The sequence below is a fragment of the Carassius auratus genome, chromosome 42 (assembly GCF_003368295.1).
Source record: "Carassius auratus strain Wakin chromosome 42, ASM336829v1, whole genome shotgun sequence".
NCBI classification, from domain to species: Eukaryota; Metazoa; Chordata; class Actinopteri; order Cypriniformes; family Cyprinidae; genus Carassius; species Carassius auratus.
The window spans coordinates 13,847,496-13,863,928 of NC_039284.1; the positions used below are offsets into that span (position 1 = coordinate 13,847,496).

The 16,433-nt window shown below is 36.6% G+C and overlaps 2 protein-coding genes across 3 annotated transcripts in view; one reads left to right on the forward strand and one right to left on the reverse strand.

The window, feature by feature from the left end:
• LOC113060748 (protein Smaug homolog 1-like) overlaps window positions 1-9,741 on the reverse strand; it is a 34,254-nt gene extending 24,513 nt beyond the window's left edge. For both annotated transcript variants that reach the window (XM_026229913.1, XM_026229912.1), the window contains exons 1-2: window positions 9,301-9,741; window positions 7,560-8,143 (exon numbers count right to left, since the gene is read on the reverse strand). In XM_026229913.1, coding sequence (XP_026085698.1) covers window positions 7,560-7,755 — 196 coding nt within the window. In that variant the 5' untranslated portion in view covers window positions 7,756-8,143; window positions 9,301-9,741. The remainder of the gene's footprint in view (window positions 1-7,559; window positions 8,144-9,300) is intronic.
• Window positions 9,742-10,766: 1,025 nt separating this feature from the next.
• LOC113060752 (ERO1-like protein alpha) lies at window positions 10,767-16,250 on the forward strand. The gene is made up of 16 exons (XM_026229915.1): window positions 10,767-11,022; window positions 11,608-11,727; window positions 11,809-11,892; window positions 11,974-12,012; window positions 12,083-12,159; window positions 12,634-12,707; window positions 12,847-12,967; window positions 14,295-14,341; window positions 14,502-14,510; window positions 14,588-14,614; window positions 14,697-14,789; window positions 14,873-15,119; window positions 15,461-15,530; window positions 15,620-15,706; window positions 15,789-15,925; window positions 16,001-16,250. Exons 1-16 carry the CDS (start codon window positions 10,927-10,929, stop codon window positions 16,062-16,064), a joined length of 1,392 nt encoding a protein of 463 aa, XP_026085700.1. The 5' UTR covers window positions 10,767-10,926; the 3' UTR covers window positions 16,065-16,250.
• The last annotated feature ends 183 nt before the right edge of the window (window positions 16,251-16,433 follow it).

Sequence of the window (16,433 nt, forward strand, 5' to 3'; positions counted from 1 at the left end):
GCATACTAAACAGTAGCTGCAAAGTGACATGACATCAGCCTCACAAGAGACACACTCAGTAAAGCAAACAGAACTGTTAGGTACGTGAAGAGCGAGCGTGACTACTGAGCTTGCCTGAGCTGCAGTCAAGCGTGCACTGACAGCTCACCCCACATATGGAGCAAGCTATAGAACCGGTCTGACGGCGTGAGAGACCATGTAACCGCGAAAGATCCAGAACATGTGATGAGGAGATGAGAAATTAATACTTTTATTCTGAAAATATGCATTAAATTGATCAAATGTGACAGTAATAAAGTTACACAAGATCAAAGTGTCCTGAAAAAAGTATCAGACTTTTCACAAAAATATTACTGTTTTCAACATAGATAATAGTAAGACACGTTTCTTGAGCAGCAAATCAGCATATTAGAATGATTTCTGAAGGATCATGTGACAATGAAGACTGGAGCATTCAGCTTCGCCATTAAAGGAATAAATAGCATTTTAGAACTCATTAAAAGTTCAGAAGTTCCATATCCGGTGTCCCCTTTAACAGAAAAATGTCCACTAGTATATCATATTAATAGCCATTTCTGGGGATACTGAAGATAATAATTAAGATGTTTTACATTCATTTTTATGTGACTGAATCCTGATTGGGGCTAGAAGTTAATTCAAAGAAATTCACAGGAAAAGCTTATTCAGCAAACTTCAAGACAAAAGCATCTTATGAATGCCAAAAGCAACATGTATGAATACTGCATTCAATCAACATAAATGTAGATAAGACTACTGCTGTCTCAGCTAATCAAACCAATTTGTAGATAAGCACAGCTGTATAGACGAGACTGCAAATTAAACACAGTCTCCTTCAACAGCAGCAGAGATGGCGTAAGCAAAGCAATGTTACTCAGTATGAGTAGGGAGAAAGGGAGATATGCATTTCAAGTACCTGCATGTCATCTGTTCATTTTCGCTGAGATGAGCATATTTTGCCTTTCATTAAGATGAGAAACAGGTGATGAGTAAGTTATCACCCAGTCCCAGACTGACTCGAATGCTGATGTCATTCAAACTCAGCATTTTTCGGAGACATCTTAAAGTTAACATCGGCGCCAGGCTTTCAACAACTTTACTTGAGTGGGAAGCAAGTAGTGGTAACAAAGTAAAGTGTGTCTGAGAGGGGAATGCTAATGCTGATACACTACACTGTCCTTCTGTTGAACGTTTTTCAGTTGAATTTTTGAATGGCTTCAATATATAAGATTAATATCTAATGTTTTTAAATATTTCATCAATAATTAAATATTTAAAAAAAGGTTATAAAAAACAGAGACCATCAACTGATGGATGGTGAAAGATGGATCAAAAGGATTTATAAATATTTAATAATGTCAGGTAACTGAGGTTGGTTGAGAGAAACAGGATGAAATGTATTTGATATAGAAAATGTTTATTTCAGTATATTGATTATACATTAAATCCAATGATTATGTTGTGACCGGTACCGATCCATTATTTGATATTATAAAATATATTTAAGTTTAATAAGTGAATGATCGATATCTGATATCTGGTATTTGTTATTGTATTTTTATGAAACCACTGTGTGGGTTGACCAAAGATTAGGACTTCATAAAAACGTAAATATCTATAAAATGTCTAGGTCTTGTTTATCCATTATAATACCTAAAATCATTAAAATCATTATTGTAATTAAAGCCATTATAATACTTAAAACAAATGAAACTATTACTGCCAGATATAAAACAAAATACAGCTTGTCAACTGTTATATACAAAAATAACTGTATGTTGTCCATAATTTGCAAGCTGTCCATCAGTGCCTTGAACATTTGGACTTGGACATTTAACCCAAAAATTTAAATTAATAAATTACTCAGTTCGGAATGAGCTTTCATTGGGAACTGAAAAATATAACATTTGTGTTTTAGAGATTAACAAAAGTCTTGAGTGTATCGAGATGAGGATGAGTAAATGATGAAAATGTAAAACAATTTCTGTGAACTATCCCTTTAAGCACATTGTGTTTCACTAACAAAAACCATGAACTCAATATAGTCAAAAAGACTTGCTGAACAAGAATGAGAGGGTCTTCAGAGAGATAAATCAAGTGCAGGTATTGCTAAAAAATAAAAAAAGACTGAAAAACTCCAATTGAGAAAGAGATCATACTGACAATTTTATCTGCTTATTGGATAAAACCTTACTCCTAGAACAACCTGGTGTTACTGAATATTCAAGAGCTCAGTGGGACTACTGTTGAATGATGGTTCAGTGTTACTTGCAGGGTTTGAACCAACAACCTTTCGGTTCATAACTGATATCCAATATTGGTCATACTGGGAGCATTATTGACTCCTAACTGGCCAGTAATCTGGCAGTGCAGGGGAACTTGAACGGAAAATGCCCTAGTACCTTTTCAGTTCTACATATCACATGACAGACAGAACATCAGCTCACATCAAGTTCTCTAAATGTACTGTAAGTCCTACCTATTAATGTTATACTGGCCAGCCTGTTCCTGTAAAATGGCCAAGCCAACTGAGAAGACGAGGAAAGAATTTTCAGACTGATTCCTTATCTAACAAAAAGCAATCGAGCAAAAAGGAATATATTTGACAGGTTCTCCTTGGCTGTCCCTGGGATTGGGCATGAGTTCACAGAACACAGCGAGGGCCAGAAATAAACTGTTTGCTCATGCATGGGTGCGATGTAACAGTTCGACATCGACACCCAAACCAGAAACAAGCACTCTTTCTTTTCCAAACAGTTTGTTGACGTTTTTATGAAAGGCAGAAGAGGAAAAAAAAACAAACAGGCCGAACAGGGCAACTGGTCACAAGGGGAGGTGTGTCTCAAGGCCAGAGGATGAGAGCAGTGAACTCTACATTGAAGTGAAGCACACAAAGCTCATAATCAGAGTTACATCATGCACCCTCAAAATGAAAGCAAGAGCACCCTCAGTTGCAGATGTAAAAATTGGATATTGGCAAAACAGATTTGGCAAAAACTCCAGTGTGTATTTGTTTTGGTGCTCAAAAGAGCATCAAAAGTTTCTATTTAGAGGTGTTTCGCAGTGTTCTGCAGTGTAGCCAATCACAGACATATCTGTTGATTTCTGGAACACAATGGCCAATCAGAGGGGTTTAAGAATCCACTCACTTCTCCAAATGGCAGTGTTTTGTTCAGAGCTGAGTTTTGCAAGCTTGCAAATCCTCCCATTATAACAAACAAGGTGTAAAAAATAGATTCTTTGTGAGATCTAGAGTGATCCATTGCTTACAACACAACTTTCTGAGATAGCCATAAACTAAGATAAGTGACAGCAATTCAGTGATTACAAAGGAATCAATCTTTGCACACTTTCTTTGCTCTCTATATGTTGAATTTGAATAACATTTTTGTTTTTCATGCTGCTAAGAGAAACAATGGCCATGCACACACTGCAAAGTTTCGGGAGTGACATCCACATATAAATGTGGAATTCACTCTCGTAATTGCAATGAATGACGGTGATAATCATATCTTTTATACATTTTTATATTTTCACATAAAAAAATCAATGGAACATAGGTTTCTTTTGAAAAAAGTATCTGCAGAATGCATAAATGTAAAATTAACTATGTCAGTGGTTCCCAACCTTTTTCAACTCGCGGCCCACACAACCAAACACATATGTTTGCGCGGCCCACTTCAAAAAAATTAACTGACCCTGCTATTGTTGGGTTAATAACTTAGTACTCCGAAGCTAGATTTTAAACTGTATTTATTGAATAAACTAGGGCTGTGCGATATGAAAAAAAAAAAAAAACTATCGCGATTTTTTTTATCAATTTTGCAATTGTGACACACATCGATATGCTTTTACAGTCATAAATGCATTCAGGATTAATTTGAAACATATTTCCAAAAGAAAACCAATCAGAGCTTTATCAAAAAGTCATCTCTAGAACAGACATAAGTCAAAATTATCACTATAGTGAAGATGTAAAAAAATGTATAGACTTGTGGCAAAAAATAAAAAAATCCTGTATACAGGGACTTTTTTTTTCTTTTTTGCCATGCATTGTTCATAGAGCTCATTAATTGTAGCGGTGCCTCAGGTGTTTGCAGTGTATGCGGTCAGCAGTGAGAGCGCATAAATATAACGCGAAAGCACATTAAAATAATGCACGAGTGCGAATCTATCTGTTCGCAGCAAATTTTCTTTGCTCTGTCACAAAACCAGTCGTGCTTGCTCAGATACACACTGCTTTGCGAGGAGAGAGTGTGCACACTTAAAACGTGTCTCCTCTCACTTAAACTGCATCCTGTTCACTAACAAATTCACTCTATGCTCATGTGTTAGACATGAATTATCGCACGTTTTTATTTCTAGCCTTTTACCGCAGTGAGAACGCTCAGATCCGTCAACATTGGCTCAGAAAAAAGGCGCATCACAGACAGTGTGTGAACCTGGAGTTAGGCATATGCCCAGTCTCTGTTCTCGCGCTAGGCGCAATGCATTCTGATGGGATCGGATACGGGAGGTCAGGGCCGCGGAAAATTGTGGTATAAAGCGATTTAGAAATCGCGCAAGCTCAAATCGTGATTTTAGGACGTTTTCTTTCAATCGCACAGCCCTAAAATAATTGGCGGCCCACCTGCAATACCACCGCGGCCCACTAGGGGGCCGCGGACCACAGGTTGAAAACCACTGAACTATGTTATGCAGTGATAATGAGTACTTGCCAATACACAAACTGAATCACGGGACACTGAAAACCTGTAAATACTAAAGCTATGTTATTTTAGCTTTATATTAATTCTACAGTTTGAAATTAAACTTGCTGTACGATTGTGGGACAAGAATTTAAAAAATTACTATTTAAAAATTTCAGTATGTAAAACAGCAATATTCTCCTGTCACATTACCTGTCACAACAGGGAGCGTCAGTTCAGTGCAGCTGGTGCAGTTTAGATATATGAGTGTCTGACATTTCTGAAAATACATTTAAATGCATCTCACAGAGAGGCCACCATGTTGGAAGAACAACTCAGAGAGCGTTCATCATCTCAAACACACACACTCACACACACCCACACCCACATACACACAGAGGTATGAAGTTAGTCATTCATGACAACAGAGCCCCTCCTGTCTGGACTCTGCTGCCTCTGGGCTGTGAGGTGGAGGGGCGGAAAAAGGACCAAGGGTTAAACACCAGCTCAGAATAATATTCCAACAAACACGCACCTCCCTCTCTCATTTACACACATAAATATACACGCTCTCTGTTTTATCTTACTCTCCATGCTGGTTGGAGCGGTCGAAAAAATTCAAACAACAACAAAACCTAAGCTGGGATTGTGTAACCTTGTTTGTGTTTTGGATTAATTTTCTTCATATATTCTCAATCACATAGATGCCCAATTAAACCAATCCTCCATTGCTGTTTAAGACTGATATAACTAAATAAAGAAAGTGCTGAGCAAATGTGAACTCTCTACCAAAGCAAAAATAACTTTTTTAGCATTTAAAGTGAAAGACATGAAACTGAATATGATGTACGCAATACTACTTGTGACTCAATTGCAAAACACACATGCATTTTGTTACAATGTGTGATGCTGAGATGAGAGGCAAATAAGTTGCATCATTTGGGTCAGGGGAACAAGGCAGCTCCTTCACAGAGGGAAATAAGTAGGTCATTGTGGATCCCTCTCATTGGCACAGTTCTTTCCAAATAGTTGCATCTTTCCACTCAACTTCTAACTGCAAGTTAACTTTGTATACACTGCTCTAATGAACGGGAATGTCTTAATCTGGTCATTTATTGGTTTATATTTATCATTTATTGGTATATATATATATATATATATATATATATATTATATATATATATATATATATATATATATATATATATATATATATAGAGAGAGAGAGAGAGAGAGAGAGAGAGAGAGATTATTTTAAAATAAAGACAGTCATTAATTACTTGATAAGTAATTAATATTAATATTGTAAATTAAAATAAATAGATAATTGATAAATGACCTATAATTATTTAGTTAAAATATATAAAACATATTTAAAATAACTAAAAACAATACAAATTGTAATTAAAAAAGTGTGTGTGTGTAAGTGTGTCTATGTTTATATGTAATAAGACAAGAACTTAAAGATTAATTTTGAAATGAATGTTAAATAAATAAAAAAGTTGCATCTACATTTTCTGTTGTTATGTGTAACTTTGTTACACATAATTTTGGTAAATATAATTTTGGTTTATTATAAAAATGTTTACGTTAAAACAATAAAAATATATTTACAATTATTTTCAAATCAAATCAACAATAAAAATTATAACCTATATAGACATGCGTTTCAATGATTTTATATGCTGACTATATTATATATTTTAGATTCCTGCATAAAAAATATGTAAAATAGGATAATAATTAATAAACCATGTACATTTCTACAGAAGCAGTCATTATGCTAACTTGCCAACTTAAGTACATTATAATATTACATTACAGTATTTTTTGGCATTTTATTTTAAAATAATCATCTTAACAATCTTAATCTTCTATAGAAACCCCCGAACAGGCTTCAAATGCAAAACCACACCCAGGTCTAAAAATTCCAAACCTGTGTAAAATATCAGTGTAAGATCAGTTATAAGTTTGCTAAGCTAAACAAGTCGAAACATAACCATCACATGGAAAACCACAACTAAATCGCCTCAAGTGATTTCAGTTTGAGATACTTAATGAGAGTCCAGGCTAAACCAGACGTCTGCTTGAATGAAAGAAAATACGCTGAATAACCAAAGAATCCCTGCCGTCTGGTGAGTAATAGGAAGCTGACATTGCTCTGGCTGACATAGGCACAACTGTTTAATACAGCCCGAGGCGAAACGCACAGGTAGGCATGCACAGACGAACACAGTGCACACACATTTCCAGTGCATTCATTCATTCCAATAAATTCAAAGGTCACCACCACATACAAGCATGCAAATCCACCATCTGCAATAACATACTAGCAACTCATCATCAGAGAGAGAACGTATGAGTCCGTCAACAGAAATACACAGAGCAGAGTTTTCAGTTGGGCTGCACCCTGTCAGCTGCTTTCAATGTCAGTGAACACACCAGGGTGAGGACCACTTGAAAAACTTCACGAGTTCTTCTTTGAGATCTCCATCTTGAGGTTTTAGAATAACAGTGACAGAGCTGCACTAAAATCCCTCATATAAAATACTACACACACCACTGCAAAACACAAGCAGGCTCTTTATGAGTCCCAGCCCACTATAAACTCTGATGGGAATCCCATGTTCGGGTTTTAGAGTGTGTTTGAGTGCAAGAACGAAATATTCAATAGTAGTTCCTGACTGTACATTTACCTTTATATATAAAACATCCACGATGTAAACAACATAAACGGCACCTATACATTAACCAAAAAAGCTGGGTGCACCTGTTCTTAACAGGTACACCTCAAATCCACCTGCTCACATGTGGTTAGCACTGGCAGATTAAGGTGGTAGCCTCTGTACTAACCTGGATTATTGGCCTCCCTTTCCAGAACATGCAGCTCGGTGCAGTCAGCCAAGGAATGCTCCAGACAGAGCTGAAGGAATCGTGCTTGGGTCCGACTGACCCGCTTGAGGAGCGACAATAACGCCACCGTCTGTTCGCACTCGTTCCATCCCTTAAACCAGCCGGCGAGGACTCCCACCTGGTCACGAAACATCATGATCTGGTGGGCAGGCTCACGGTACCAAGACTTGGCGATTGGGTTCTTTGAGAGGGAGAGATTGAGATGGCCACAACCCGGTGACAATGCTTTGCAGCTCAATAGAGAACCACCACGCAGATGTATCCAAAAATGCTTGCACCTTCACTTGAGTTTTGACAGAAAACAGCCCTTTGAGATGTTATTTGCTAGTGGGTACCAAAGTATTGCATCTTTGTTCTTGGGTTTCAGAGTTAGGAGGGAATCCCTGTTTGAAGCTTTTAAGATGGTATTCTCTCCAAACCTCTGGCCACTTGGGGCTTACAAAACGCTCCTCAGCTTTCCTCCTGCAGACAGTGACAGTCCAGCTTTAGTCTTGATGGCATTATCCACAGAGAACATCTTCTTTCTGTGGAAGTAAGGAGTGGTGATTATACAATCCATGTTTTAGAAGAAATACAAACACAAAAAGTCAAGCACTGGTGAAAATGTTATTTTAAAGCTGCCAATTGTGTTTTGGAAGCTTGTTTATGGTCAAGATAGGTCCATAATTAGTTCAAAGAAGATGAAGAAAAAAAACTGGCTTACTACCATAGGCTGGTTTGGCCAGATGTTAGTCTACTAGTTATTAGCCAACCAGCTAGTAGACCGTCAGCTGTAAAATCGACATATTTTGAACCCGATTGCTGGTTTCACAAGTCTTTGGAAACGCGCCATAAACCTGTTGCTCGAGTCTTCCAGATGAAAATGACACGGATCTAATATTTCTTAGAAGATAATATTTCTTAGAAGAAACTCGAACAGGTTAACCATGTATAACCAGCTGGCAAATATCAGATGGTCTCGGTCCGTGAAACAAGTACAATTTAAATGCACTGACTCATAGTTTTATTTTATTGACATACGATGAATCAAATCCGAAGTAGGCTATGTCTGAGAGGCGAGAGACATTAGCGGACACGAGCGAGTCCGTAAGAAGGCTTAAACGTAATTTAGTGAATCTTTATAGTGATTATTCGCGGATGAGCTGTTAACTGGGAACTCTGCAGAAATAATGCAATCTCAATATATTTAGTACTGTAAGTTGAACTAAATCTACAGCCTACATTTAAAAAGCATTAGACGTAGACAAATAAAAATAAACGCAGGCTTTAATTTTCTATAATTCGTGTCCATACATGCGGCACTCAAGCGACCGTTTCATATAATAACCGAGCGGAATCACCGACTGTCCAACATTCCCAAAAATTGTTGCTCGACTCCCTACTGTAAGCCAGTGCACAATATTCACAACCCTTTACATATGAAGCTATTCCCCACACTAAGTTCGCAGTTTGGTGGGTAAATCAATCGAAATTACCCGTTTTTTAATTAAAGACCCAAAACTTTTAAATAAAAAGCACGTTTTCTGATTTCCATTTTACATACTCGGAGTTCCCTCAAAAAATACTACTGTGGCAAAAAAAAAAAAAAAAATGCTGAGACAAGAGATGTGGCAACCCAGGTTTGTACTGAAAAGGCTTCAAATTCTCTAGTAAGTAAAAAAAAAAAACAGAAGTCACTCACCTAAAGGCGCAGTTGCATTGGTGCTGGTGGCAGGACGGGACGGGACGGGGAGCGGTGCCCCTTCACTCGGGGTCAGTGTGTTTGGCCATCTTGACGAGGTTTTTCTCCCCACAGTCAGTCGCTCTTGTTTAAGCAGCAGAGGAGAGTCTCGGCATCGCTTCCCACATGCTAATAATTAACACGGAGCATTACGTCAGGGGCTTGGCAGCACAAGGAAGCACAAAAATAGAGAATGGAGTTGGGGAGCAGATCGTATTGCTTATCCTACAGGAGAGAACTGACCGGGGATCAGGGAATTGTTTATAGCAAATAGAGTCCAAGAGGTGTTCGCATCGAAACTAGACGATGGAGTTCAAGTTTTGTTTGAAAATGTTAAAGGGGAGGGGATAGTTAACAAGTCCTGCCCGTCGAAGTCTGAGGATGTTTCTGTTAGAAGGGAAGATTTTGACCAACTGTGACGCGCTGGAAGTGGGTTACAAAGTGTCGAAAAAGGAAACTGGGATACATTCGATTCCGCCCTTGAATTCTTCAACCGCTGCGAGGCGCGATGTACTGGCGGATTCCGTCCATGAGATGGCGCTGCTCTACCACAGCTCGTAATCAGATAGATAGATAGATAGATAGATAGATAGATAGATAGATAGATAGATAGATAGATAGATAGATAGATAGATAGATAGATAGATAGATAGATAGATAGATAGATAGATATAGATGTGCATATTTATAACAATAATCCTTAGATTTAGACATAATTATTAGACATAAAAAAAGACTCTATTTAAGGATCACAGTGCAGTCCCAAAGTACAAACTTTCATTAAATCTTTACCAGTCTTAGCCACCTAAAACCACTAGGTTTTACCCCTTTTTCAGCAAGACATTTTTAATTTAAAATGAAATATAATTTTGTATGACCACATTTCTTTCATATATTTTAATAAGTAGGACTACAGGTCAGAATAAGTATGTTTCATTTTTACATTGAATATATATGCCAACATGTTGCAGCATTATACTTAAAAATATATTTTTAACAGTAGTGTACAAGATTGCACTGCACAAACTCTAGAATAGACAGATGTACGGTATTTAAAAGATCTTCCTGTATAAGAGGTCAGATGAATATCATCAGATATCACTAGGAACCTAATAGAAAACTGGATTTATGTATACAGTACATGCATTTCAATATTAGAAAATAAGACTGATTCTTCAGTACAATTGAGAGACTGGAAAGCCGCCTCATACAGAGTGTAGTCTTTGTCGACATCTTGTGGTGAACTGCGTGTAGTGCAATTTTTATCCATAATACATTAGAAAGGCTTATTTTACATTTCAGCCTGACAGATTCACTGAAAACTTAATATGAGAGTAAAATGATGAACATTTTGTGACAAATGATGAACATTTTGTGACAAAATGTTTTGAGAATGCCTGCGTTAGGCCCACTTATTCATGTTGCGTCAGTCATATGACAGCAGTATTTGAGTCACGTACCTCACGTAGCGGCTGATTGAATCGGAAGTGCGACGTAGTACTGTACAGAAACAACCGTCGCTGTGTAATGATAAGAGAAAGCATGCACTGAACAGACACACTTTTGCCGATCTCAGTTCATTGACAAATGACAATGAAATCCTTCATTCTGCTGGCGGTTTTAGTGACCAGCGTCCACACGACGACAGCAGCAGGATCCGCAGCGCACAGGTGCTTCTGTCAGGTGAGCACATCAACATCACTAATATTGTTTCAGTATGCTGGAAACTCAATTTATTAAATGTTGAACATGTGACGCTAACATAAAAATGAGCACAGTATTATATTGTTTCTAATTTATAACTATGTTAATACATTGGTTGAAAGAAACTGGTGAGAGTAGAAATGCATTAAGTACTATGATAATGTCACGGTAAATATAAACATGGTGATCAGTCAGGTAAAGGCCCTAGAATACATAAGGAAACGGTTAATTAATTTTAGAATCTAAATTAAAACGTAAACTAAAATAAAAACTAATTAAGAATATTAATTTCAGGTTTAGTTATTTTATTGTGTTTTGTATGTTTGTTTGTTTTTTTCTTCTTTTTTTTTACAATTATGTCTATTTTGTTTGCTTTAAAATTAATTTTATAAAAAGAAATGTTTGCCTTTATATGTATATATATATATATATATATATATATACACACACACAGAACATTTAATAGATTTTTTATATAATTTTGCAAATGATTAACATGATTAACCAACTTAACTGATGTCAAAATGTGATGCTTTTGATTGGTTGGTTCCATTTTGGTCGTAGGTCACTGGGACCCTTGATGACTGTGCTTGTGATGTGGAGACCATCGACAGCTTCAACAACAAAGAAATCTTTCCCAAACTACAAAAACTACTAGCATCTGATTATTTCCGGTTTTATAAGGTGAGATTATTGTTAGTAACAGAGTGAAAATGTCCATTTATTGTTTGTTCTGTCAGCTCTAATATTCAATATTCTGCTCAGGTCAATCTGAACAACCCCTGTCCGTTCTGGACAGACCACAGTCAGTGTGGACTCAAATACTGTGCTGTGAAACCGTGCACACCGGTGAGCTTTTCAAAGTGTATTCACTTGATTTTGTCTTGAGGGATTTTATAGTGAAAAGACTCCTTGTGTGTTTCTGTGCAGGGTGAAGTACCAGAGGGCCTTAAATCCAGCAGTTATAAGGTATTAGAAAGTCGAATAGTATATATCACACGTTTTGTTGTTGGTGGATGTTGATTATTTTCCCCTTCAGTATTCAGAAGCAGCCAGTCAGGATATAGAGGAGTGTGAGAAGGCAGAGAAACTTGGAGCTGTCAACGGTTCTCTAAGGTATAACATATTTGATGTTTGTGTCAATATGTTGTGCTTTCTAAGAATGCTTATACCATATTTTCCGGACTATAAGTCACACTTTTTTTCATAGTTTGGCTGGTCCTGCGACATATAGTCAGGTGCGATTTATTTATCAAAATTAATTTGACATGAACCAAGAGAAATGAATCACCGTCTACAGCCACGAGAGGGCGCTCTATGCTGCTCAAAAGTTCTCCTGTACTCTACACTGAGCAGCATAGAGCGCCCTCTCGCGGCTGTAGACGGTAATGTTTTCTCTTGGTTCTTGGTTATAAATAAATGCGACTTATAGTCCAGTGTGACTTTATATATGTTTTTGTCCTCGTCATGACGTATTTTTGGACTGATGCGACTTAAACTCAGGTGCAACTTATAGTTAAAAAATACGATAATTCTTTACTTTTTGACCGTGTTTGTATAACTTCTCTCTCTCAATGTTTCCCCTTGTAGTGAGGAGACACGCCAGGCTCTTCAGGAGTGGAAGAAACACGACGATGAATCGGACCGTTTCTGCATGTTGGACGGTAATCAAGGTTTTTATAAATTGATAGTCTGCTTTTTATTTGAAGTGTCTGATCACTGGCCAGTACATCCTGGGCTGCAGACCAGTATGCTTTAGTCATCCTCCACAGGCTGCTTCATTGATTTGTTTTCTTTTCTTAGATGAGGACTCGCCTGAATCACAGTATGTCGACCTCCTGCTCAACCCTGAGCGTTTCACCGGCTATAAAGGACCAGAGGCCTGGCGAATCTGGAACAGCATATATGAGGAGAACTGCTTCAAGTAAAGATCACATTTATTCTGACCAGTGTGGAAAACTATTCAGTGACCTTCATGGGGTCACTGTCATTTCTGTCAGTGAAATTATTTCATTTAAAGTTTCTCACACTTTCAAACAAGTGTTCGCAGCCTCAGAATATTTAGCTTACCATCAACTACACTGCTGTTCAAAAGTTTGGGATCAGTAAGATTTTTAATTTGTTTTAAAAATACAGAAAAACAGTAATATTTTAAAACATTATTCCTATTAAAATTCTGTTTTATATATTTTAATATACTTTAAAACATAATTAATTTCTTTGATGCGAAGCTGAATTTTCAGCATCATTTCGCCAGTCTTCAGTGTCACATGATCCTTCAGAGATCATACTAATATACTGATTTATTACCAATGTTGGAAACAGTTTGTTGTTTAATATTGTTTGGAACCTATGATATTTTTTTTCAGGATTATTGATGAATAAAGTTAAAAGGAATAGCATTTATTTAAAATAGTAATCTTTTCTAAGTCTTTATGGTCAATATCTTTATCAATTTAACACATCCTTGCTGAATAAAAGCACTAACTTTTGAATGATAGTGAAGAAATGTTGTTCTCTTTAATGTTTTATTCATCAAATAATCTTGAAAAAAGCATCACATGTTCCAAAAAAATATGAAGTAGCAAAACTGTTCATATTAATACTGTTTATTAAGAATCATGTGACAATGAAGACTGGAGCAATGATGCTGAAAATTCAGCTTTGATCACAGCAATAAATTCTATTTCAAAGTATATTCATATAGAAAACCATTATTTTAAATTGCAATAATATTTCAAAGTATTACCGTTTTTTTTAATGTATTTCTAATCAAATAAATCCAGCCTTGATGACGAGCAGAAGAGACTTATTTAAAAAACATGAAACATCTTACTGATGCCAAACTTTTGAACAGCATTGTATGTTTTTTCTTATTTCAATAACATATTATAAATAACTACAGCTTCTGTTCGCAAGTATTTCATGAAAATCAGACTTTTACATTCTTACTTTTTCTTGAGCACAGATCAGTGTATTAGAATGATTTCTGAATGATCATGTGATGCTGAAGACTGGAGAAATTATGCTGAAAATTCAGCTTTGATCACAGGAATAAATTACGGTTTCAAATATATTACAACAGAAAATAGCTATGTTTCTGTTTTTACAGAATTTCTGAACAAGTAGCACACCCTAAAAACCCACTCATAATTTGCACCCTAACCTGTCTTTAATATTTTTATTAATTATCGAGTGCTCATAATGTTTAACAACTCTAGACCTTTTTTTTTTTGTGCTATTTTTTTCAGACCATATTCAGTTAAGCGACCACTGAATCCTTTGGCGTCTAACAGTGGTAAGCATTAATTCATGTTTTGTTTTAAGTTAAACATTTGACAGCTTTTAGCACATTGATTTTTTTATGCAGTAGACTCATGCCATGGACCATATCGTGATGCTTATGATGATTAATTCTCGTAATCGTCTCTCACTCTCTCTCTTTCCCTCCTCCTTAGGAGATGACGGTAAGGTTACACACTTCAAATCCATTTAACCAGTGATTTGATCAGCTAGAAATTGACAAGTCTGTTTCTTATTAAAGGGCCAGGGTTCTACCGCTGGCTGGAAGGTAAGTTTCTGCTTAATTGTGGAGCGTTTTATATGTGCTACTGTATATTTTAATTTACACGTTGCTATTGTTGTTCCCCCAGGCTTGTGTGTAGAGAAACGAGCGTTCTTCAGGCTAATCTCAGGACTACATGCCAGTATAAACATACACCTGAGCGCCAGGTACCTACTAGATGGTGAGTCACGACTTGTGTGTTTTCCATTGTAAAGTTAGGACTATTTAAACTTGAGTGTTTGATTATCTGATTTAATTGGTCAGAAAACTGGTTCGAATTGAAGTGGGGTCACAATGTCTCGGAGTTCCAGCTGAGGTTTGACGAGGAGCTGACAGAAGGGGAGGGGCCAAAGAGGCTCCGCAACCTTTACTTCCTGTATCTCATTGAGCTGCGTGCTCTGGCAAAAATACTCCCTTATTTTGAACATCCCACCTTTCATTTGTACACTGGCCAACACACGCAAGATAACGAGAACAAGAAATTGCTTCTAGAGCTCCTTCATATAGCCAAGTAAGAGCATTGCGACGTTATTATTATTTTTTTAAGTGATTCGAATTATTCATTTTTTTTAGCTAAAGTATTAAAATGTATCACAGTTTCCAAAATATTATAAGATAATAATTGCAAAAAAAACTGTTTTTAACATTGATAATAATAAGAAATGTTTCTGGAGCACCCATACATCAAATATTAGAATGATTTCTGAAGGATCACGTGACACTGAAGAGTGAAAATTCAGCTTTATCATCACAGGAATAAATTATAGTAAAATAGAAAATATTTCACAATATAGTATTTTTATACATATATGTTTACAGTTTTTGAAGTTATATAATATTCTTTATTTGCAGATCTTTTCCATTGCATTTTGATGAGACTGCTCTATTTGCTGGGAATAAGAAGGAAGCCACGAAACTAAAAGTCAGTAGCTTCTTTCCATGTTTGCTATTATGTTACCGAAATATGTTTTTAAAGAAGTGATAAATCAGTTGCTTCTTTCCTGACCTTAGGACGACTTCAAGCTGACCTTTAAGAACATCTCACGCATCATGGACTGTGTTGAATGCTTTAAATGCAGACTTTGGGGCAAATTGCAGGTAAGATGGTAAAGATCACGACGGGTAACCAGATGATGTTATCTGTGCTGATATGTGACGTTTATTTGAATGTCTCTCATAGACCCAAGGCTTGGGAACCGCACTGAAAATCCTGTTCTCAGAAAGGCAAATAGAGGCAATTCCCAACACAAGCAACACCAATCCATCATTTCAGCTCAGCCGGCAGGAAATAGTGTCTTTGTTCAATGCTTTCGGAAGGTATGTCAATATCTGTTTTTGTCTAGATATATTTAGTAGAAATGTCTTTTTCATGGGTGTCTTGTTTTGTTTCAGGATCTCCACGAGTATCAGAGAGCTGGAGAACTTTCGCTCGCTGTTGTCAAATCTCAAACAGTGACTGTAAAAATCCTTCATTCAGCCTCAGTCAAGAAGACAAGACGAGGTTGTTTTAGGTTAAATTACGGTTTTCAGAGGTTTTACACTGGTTGTTTAAAGGTTAACAGCACTGCAGTTTTATCCCTTAAGAATGGAGCACTTTATTTATATACTGTATTTTGCATATATAAAACCAAGTTTCCATTTCTTTCTAGGTGTAATATATTTAAATGTTTTTGATGATCCATGAGACTCTGTGAGATCTAACCACTATAAATTAAATTGTGGCCAACAGTTCTGCCAAGAAACGAAAACACGGTTAGATCTGTTAGACCGTTATCAAGAGAAATGAACACTGGTATTTTGAAGGAGAAAACAGAATATACTGAAA

Excerpts from the sequence above, each read along its gene's own strand:
- LOC113060752 (XM_026229915.1), top strand. The coding sequence starts at position 10,927 with ATGACAATGAAATCCTTCATTCTGCTGGCGGTTTTAGTGACCAGCGTC. Across the intron at positions 15,120-15,460 it reads GAGCTCCTTCATATAGCCAA|ATCTTTTCCATTGCATTTTG; the intron begins GTAAGAGCATTG and ends CTTTATTTGCAG. Across the intron at positions 15,926-16,000 it reads TTGTTCAATGCTTTCGGAAG|GATCTCCACGAGTATCAGAG; the intron begins GTATGTCAATAT and ends GTTTTGTTTCAG.